Source organism: Tenrec ecaudatus, chromosome 4, assembly GCF_050624435.1.
Source record: "Tenrec ecaudatus isolate mTenEca1 chromosome 4, mTenEca1.hap1, whole genome shotgun sequence".
In the NCBI taxonomy this organism is placed as follows: Eukaryota; Metazoa; Chordata; class Mammalia; order Afrosoricida; family Tenrecidae; genus Tenrec; species Tenrec ecaudatus.
In genome coordinates this window covers 14,661,138-14,669,262 of record NC_134533.1, presented here as the reverse complement: position 1 = coordinate 14,669,262, position 8,125 = coordinate 14,661,138, and the positions used below count along the sequence as shown (strand labels likewise).

The 8,125-nt window shown below is 37.9% G+C and overlaps 1 protein-coding gene across 1 annotated transcript; it reads right to left on the bottom strand.

Moving 5' to 3' along the window:
- Positions 1–1,956: 1,956 nt before the first annotated feature.
- LOC142445631 (olfactory receptor 5A1-like) lies at positions 1,957–2,967 on the bottom strand. The gene has a single exon (XM_075547581.1). The coding sequence runs from the start codon at positions 2,965–2,967 to the stop codon at positions 1,957–1,959; it is 1,011 nt and encodes a 336-aa protein (XP_075403696.1).
- Between the last annotated feature and the right edge of the window lie 5,158 nt (positions 2,968–8,125).

Sequence of the window (8,125 nt, the reverse complement as noted above, 5' to 3'; positions counted from 1 at the left end):
AGGTTCTTTGGTACTATGGATAAATCATCATGTACTGACTTTGTGTCATGCTACTCAATAATTATGAACTAATGCATAATGTGTGAATGGAACTTAAATTATTATGATGTCAAAATAGATTCCCCAAGGAAAACCAATAAATTGAACATATCCTATGAGTGGAGATAGTGTAAAACATAGACTTGTATAATTTGGACTAAAGCTCAAAATAATAAAAATAATAATTAATTCATTTCTCAATAGTTGACTTTTATAATGCATCAATTTCATTTTAACTGATTTTAAAATGTATTGATTCATTCTAAATGATCATATTAACCTCTTTTACAGGAGAAAAAAACAAAAGTAATGGAGTTTAAGGTCATATGCTTAAGAAATTGTAGAGCCAGCATTCAAATCTTCAGGCTCTTCTTTTAACAGTTAAAAATTAACTGAAGATTAGAAAGCTATCAAAGATTCTTAGAGAATGTGCGCAAGGATAAAGAGAACAATCAAAATTCCTGAGGGTGGGGTATACAAGTGAGGGAGGAAAAGACAGAAGACCATAAACCTGAAGCCAGGTAGGTCCTACTGAGAGAATCACTGGGATATTGAAGATAGTGCAGAGTCCAGTAGTGTCTCTCGGTCCTTCCGTCTAACCTGTTGCCAAACAGCGAAACTGTTGATATCTTTTCAAAAGCAATTTTCTAAGTTCATCTTATTGAGTTCCAATATCTATGTTGGTCCATGAAACTAATTGTCCATTTGCACAAAGCAAGAGAAACGTCCACCGCTTTGCATCTTTATAAATGTGTTGTTAAGGACAGAGATGAAACGACACAAGCAATTCAGAGTGAGGATGCTCTCAAGGTAATGCCCTCTGGCTCCGGTTGTCAAGGAGTTTGTGTCCCTTCTGATTTAGGTCTCACTTGGCCAGGTCCCCGATGTCTCCATTTCCTTTTTCCCCTGGTTCTGTCAACACTCATGATTGCAAGATTTTTAAAAATCATTTTGTAGGTATTTGTGCAAGAAACGGTCTTTATAAATCAAATTATCTCAATAGAACTATATCAAATGCAACATGTTATATATGCATAAAACTTGGTCCATGAAAGCGGTCTGAAAGAAATAACTGTAAAGTTTTCTTTAAACTCTTCCCATTGGGCTCTGTGTCTTTGTGATACACCTGAGTCTGGTGACCCTACTACTAGACCCTAGACCCTCAAATCAATGAGCGCCTCAGCTATCTGAGACTCCATCTTGGCCTTCTTGGGCACACAAGGAAGCCTCCTTCGTGATGGGTTTGCACAGTGTCCAAGGTGCTACCATGGCACATGCTCCAGGCTCACCTGGGTCCAGAAGTTACTAACCTTTACCTTCCTTTTAGAATCCAGGAATCTTCTAAATCCTTGACCATGAAATGAGCTTCATTCTTACCTTTTCATATTTCCTATAGCTTTAATATAATTTAATCCTTCCATTTGATTGAGAGATAAAATGAAAGGAGCAAGCTTCTGTACCCTCCTCTTTATCTCCTCCTCTCTTACTTGGGAACAATATTATAAAATGTTTCTAATGTTAATTGTTCATATGTTTCATTTTACATATTATTTAACTTTATTTTTATTGGCACATACACCAATATTCAATAATGAAGAAACTATAAAATCTAAAGAGGAAACGTGGTATCCTGGATTCTTATGAGTCATGTCCATACATGTAATATTCATTCTTCTCAACGCACAGCACCTTGTAGTCTTTTAAGCACCTTGGGTATTATTAAGGGAACTGGCTTTCTAAATTCTAAGCAACATTACCGCATCAAATTACTTGATGATAGCTAAGTATGATGCCAATAAGAAATAAGGAAGTCAAGTTTACTTCTCACTGTCGAATTATTGACGTGACTGCCAAAGGTAATTTATATATGGCTACCTCCATCTTTCTTATAGGGACACTACCTGTCCAAATATTATCCTAAGGTACGCCTGTTGGTTTCTTTCTGATCCTCATGAGGGCGCCTTTGATCTCCTTGTTCCTCAGACTGTAGATCAGAGGGTTTATCATGGGGATGATGATGACATAGAACACAGACACCACTTTGTCCTGCTTCATGGATTGACTAGACTTGGGGCACAAGTACACAGAGAGCGCTGTGCCATAGTAGAGGGTCACTGCTGCCAGGTGGGAGGCACAGGTATTGAAGGCCTTGGCACTACCTTTGCCTGAGGATATTTTCAGGATGGAAGCTGCAATGAAACCATAGGATAACAAGATAATAAACAAAGACCCAAACCCAATAAGAATAGCTGCCAGAATGAGAGTCATTTGGCTGATGAAATTATTGGAACAAGACAAGGAAATAATCTGAGGCAAGTCACAGAAGAAATTTTGAATGATATTTGGCCCACAGAAGGGAAGGTTAAAGCAAGAGACTGTTTGAGATAAACTACTAATCAAACCACTCAGATAGGCCACAGTGACCATCTTCCCACAGAGGCCAGGAGCCATAATGGCTGTGTACTGCAGAGGGCGGCCGATGGCTACGTATCGGTCATAGGCCATGGCAGCCAAGAGGCAACACTCAGTCAGACCCATCCAGGCCATAAAAAAATACTGAGTGGCACAAGCAATGAAGGAAATGCTTTTATCATTTTTCAGGAGGTCTGAAAGCATTCTTGGACTGATGGAAGTCGAGTAGCAAATGTCAATAAATGAGAGAAAGCTGAGGAAGAAGTACATGGGGGTGTGCAGGTGGGAGTCCATCCTGATTAGGAGAATGAGGCCCAGGTTCCAGATAAGGGTCACAAGGTAGATTCCTAGAAATACTGGGAAAAGGATGAATTGCAGCTCTCTTTCATCTGAGAGACCCAGGAGAACAAACATTGTCACAGAAGAGTAGTTTCCATTCCGTTCCATGGTCCTGCTTGCTGCCAGCTGTTGAAGAAAAGGTAGGGGGGAAATGGCTTTATTTCCAGAGAAACCCATCTTCTTCTTTTTTCTTTCTTTCTATTTTTCAGTCATGCATCTGGCTGATTGCGCCATATTGACTTAATATCACATTTCATAAACAATCACCAACCTTAACTGAAAAATACCCTTGGATATATGTGCATATATTATTATTCTTTCTTGGGGATATTCAATAGGCATCATTATTTCAGTTTCTCGAAATTATCTTTAAAATATTCTATGAATTACAAATGTTTCAATGTTAACCACTGAAAACATTTTCCTTCTCCCCAATGATTTCCCAGTCTCCTGGTTTCAAAGTTAAGCATTCTGAAATTCCCCTTCTCAATGTTACCTATAACATATTCTAATACACATAATCCAATGGCTTGGCAAAGTAAATAAAACATAAATGAACATCTTTCGGGTATTCTCTGCTTTTAGCCAAGATGTCTACATGACATCAACAATGATATCCCTTGGTTCATGTTTTCTTCTGAAATTGCATGAATTTCTGATAGACTACTGTTGCCACCAAGACTCTTCATTTAGTCAGACATGGAGTTGCATATTCTAAGGACACTGAATCTGTTCTACTAGGATGTTCTAAATAATAAAAATACCTCAAGCCTCTTATCTTGATTGTTTTGCATTTATGCTTGTTTGAGCTTACTGAATTGTTCCTCCACTTTTATCTTGTCTCTTAACCTGAGACTGGTAAGAATCTACTCACCTGAAGAAGGGGCTCCCAAGCTTACAAAGGGACAGTATCTGAAATCTAACATTCTGTCATATAGCCACTCAAGTCCTTTAAGAAAAGCAACTGTATTGTAGATGATGTGACCACTATCACTTGGTGTGAGCTTGATCAAAAGAGTGGGCGGGCAAAGGAGTTAGCAAGGTTCTAAAATGTAGAGGCATTCGGGCAGGTCCCAGTGGGGGAAATTTCAATAAAGGATTAGTACTCTAACTAAGTAGGAGATAAAAGGAAAAAGTAATGTATATGTTTATGCAAGGTCCTTAGCATGGACATTTCACAAAGAGGGTCTTGTGAAAGAAGATAAAAAATTAATATGAAGAAAGCTCTGTTCTTGAAATGTTCATTAGTCATACCTAACTGTGTGTATAAAACTCAACCTTGTTTTCAGAAAGACAGCGTAGGCTCTATGTTCACTCTCATGCTCCTTAGTTCAAATTGCTTTCCTTCAATGTACATCGTTCTCATTAACTTCTAACACTGCAGATCTTTCTTCTTCGGCATGTTGGTGCCAAACTTAAAAACTTTCATTCAGAAATCATTTATATTATTTCTGTCTGGTACCTTAGTAGGAATGTTGGCCCAGAATAACGTTTACCACAATATTTGACTTGGGATGTTTTATCCACAACAGTCAAAATGTATGGATTTCATACCTACATGAACACAAATTTGGAGAATTATCTATTGATTTAAGGCTGAGAGATATGTACACGTCGTTGTTTCGTGCTGCGAGGAGGGGGGAGATGCCTATATAGTTGCTCTCTGAGTACCACCCACCCATTGTAAGCCCATGCTTTCTACGTGGCTGGCTGCATATTTTCTCTACTAAAACACAGACACTAGTTTTTCTCCTGTCTCTTAAAAATTTGTTCTTTAAATCTCAGCCTTTAGCTCAAAAGGGATTAATACATCCCTACAGGGAAACTAGCCTCTCACCATCCTAATTCATTGTGCATGCTGAGTAAATCATCAGAGAAGCTGGATTTTATGAAGAAGAACGAGGCATCAGGATTGGAGGAAAGCTTATTAACAACCTGCAATACGCAGATGACACAACCTTGCTTGCTGAAGTGAGGAGGACTTGAAGCACCTGCTGATAAAAATCAAGGACTGCAGCTTTCAGTATGGAAAAAACTCAATGTAAAGGAAACCAGAATCCTCACAACTGGACCAATAGGTAACATCATGATAACTGGAGAAAAGGTGGAAATCGCCAAGGGGTTTGTCTTACTTGGATCCGTGATCAATGCTCACCGAAGCAGCAGTCAAGAGAACAACAATATGTGCTGTCTTTGGTCATTGTATTGCACAGGAGCTTTTAGAGTAGTGAAAAGCATGGATGTTCCTTTGAGCACTACAGTGCGGCTGACCCAACCCATGGTACTTTCAATTGCCTCATATGCATGTAAAAGTGGGACATTAAATAAAGAAGAATAGATGCATTTGAATTGTGGTACCAGTGAAGAATATTGAAAATACCATGGACTGCTAAAAGGACAATCCAATCTGTCTTAGAGGAACGGTGGCCAGAATGCTCCTTAGAGGTAAAGATGGTAAGACTTAGTCTCGTGTACTCTGGACATGTTATCATCAGGAGAGACCAGTCCCGGAGAAGGGCATCATGCTTGATAAAGGGAAGGAGCAGTGAAAAGGAGGAACGAGCTTGATGAGATGGTTTAACACAGTGGCTCCATCAATTAGCTCAAATAGATGGACAATTGTGAGGATGGCACAGACCGGGTGGTGCTCTGTCTTGTTGTGTGTAGGGTCACTATGAGTCAGCAACACCTCGACACCACCTATGGCAACAACTGGAAATTGCTGGCTCTGCTTTAATATCTATCTCCTTAGTAGTTTCTTGTCTTCTCTGTACTTGGAGGAATTTCTTTGCATTTTCATTTGTTAAATCATGGTGTAAAAAAAACTGTTTTAGATGCTATCTAGCTTTGCCAGTGATTTCCCTAAACATATAATCCATTATATTGTAACAAACAGGTTTACAAACAAACAATATTTCGGTGAAAGTCTTGATTACCCTCAGTTCATCCATGAACACTTTTCCTAACCCCCTAAGCTTCTTTTACTCACTTGGAACTTTTTTGTTTTAAATATAATTGAATTTATCTTAAAATCAAGGTATGTTATTATATAGCTAACATTCATGAGTCTGTATTAAGTCCCAGGTGCTAAGCTAAATGTTTTAACATTTTTAAATTTTAGTTTTCCCACCCACCACACATGATTCCTATTTTACAGATGAAGTGACGATGTACCCCACAGGTAAACAAGCACAGGAAAATACAGGTAGTCTGGCTCCATAGTTACATCTTTCAAAATTACATTTCACTGTCTATCAAAGATGTATCAGTTATTTCATTAACCTTATTTTTTAACAACTCTCAAGTTCAAGATACTATCTTTACTGGCTTAGGGATGTATAGCCCAGGAAAGGAAGAGATAAATTTGTCCGCAGACAGGTAATACAGAGAAGACATGATGCGTGGTATGAAATAGAGATTATATCCTGTGGGTACCTGTGGGAAGAAAGTTATGAATCCAGGAAGAGTCTTACATGTTCTTGGGAAGAATTTCTTACAAAAATCCTTGGATTGGGTGAGCCTATTTCAGTGCCATGATTATAAAAGTATCAAGATAATCTGAGCACACTAGAAAACTCTGTCAATAACACAATCATCATGTCTCTTTAGATAAATATCCTTTGAGTAAATGAATGGAGAAGCAGTAAAAGTGATTCGTGAGAAAATTGAAAAAATGGGAGGAGTATCTAATCTCTTTCATATAGAAGAAATTAAATAAGATATTGAAGTGTTTGTTATATGTAAGGCACTGAGGGGCAGAGAAGTGGCCACCTTTAGATGGTAAATACAACAAAGTCTGTGTCCACATAGATCAAAGACTAAAGTCACCTAGCAAATCTACCATACAAAGAGAACCACATGAAAAAACAACATCACTGCAAACCTCAGGGTAATATTTACATTCTGCGTTGCTTTTCTTTACCACTAGAGAATTTAATTTTTAATCAAACATATTTCTGTCACATCTTACTCTTTAGCTTTCTTCTTGTGTCTTGGACAGAGTTCATGTTAGGATAAAGTTTGTCTTAGGTCTTTTACTTCCGCTTCTTCACACAATTGTGGCACAATCTGTTCTGCATTCCCATGACTACCTCCACTTTATCCTTCTTAGCAAATTGAAATTAACAGGAGTGTGAACAGCCTTGCTAACAAGCAGAATGCATTGGAAGATGGGTTCTTGCAGAGGCAGGTAGGCTAAAATTTAGCACTCTGTCATTTCATCTTCTTTATGGCCCATTTAAATTTGTTCTAGTTTTTAATATTTCCTGCTTTCTTTTCTATTGAAGTTTTTCTTCTGCTTTACTCTATGTTTCTTGTTGGTATTGTTGCTTTATTTGTTTATTTTTTCTGTCTAGGATACTCAGGATAAGTAAAACAATAGAGAGAGTAATGGGATTAATAGTCCCTCAGGAGTATGGCAAGAGAGGTTGGGAGGAAATAGGGAGCTAATAATGATAAATATAAGAATGAAGAAAATGTTCTAAAACCAATGTGGTGGTGGTTGTACAGCTTTTCCTGATGTGCTTTAATTATTGATTTGTATGACATTTGAATTATATATCAATAAAACTGTTGGGGGGAGTATATGGAAAGAGATCACAAAAAAAGTGGCTCATTTAACTTGTTCCTTTTCCTTAACACGTTAAGTTTATCAGCAACGCTTCCTAATATTCCCTTGAGCTCCTTCCATGTCTACTGTTAATGAAGATCAATTGGTGTGAAAAATCCAGCCTCTGGGTAGAAAAGAAAGCAAAATCAAGAGTATTTTTCCAGAGCAATAAGGACCAATTATTATATTTATTCTTGACTGCCTTTAGTTTTACTAGGGTTCAAACAGACAGTCTGGAATTCTTCTTCTGGAATTTGGCATGATAATCAATAACTTTGTTGAATCTATCCACTCCAGAATCCTTCCACTTGTGGACTGCTTAAGTATGACATTTCAAATGGAGCTAATCAGGTATAGAGGTCTCACAAACACAATATACAGATACTCTTCTGGAACTGTGTTTTCCTATTAGTTTGAAACTGAGATGTCACAGGTTTTTCAGGCCCCATATCATACTAGAGTATATTGATACAGCCTACACTTCATTTTCTCCTTCAATAGGTTTGCTTTTCAGGCCAAAAAATAATCGCCAGAGCCTCTTCAGAAGTTTATAGATGCAAAAAAAAACATGATATTGAGTTAGTTGTACATCTATGAACTGTGCCTGTATACCCAGCACTTGAAATTTGCTAGAGAACAGTCATCAATTGACTCACCTCAGAGTTCGAAGAAAGGGTTCTGACTCCTGTTACTTCATGACATACCCAGGTACGCCGAAATGGTGAA

Excerpts from the sequence above, each read along its gene's own strand:
- LOC142445631 (XM_075547581.1), bottom strand. The coding sequence starts at position 2,967 with ATGGGTTTCTCTGGAAATAAAGCCATTTCCCCCCTACCTTTTCTTCAA.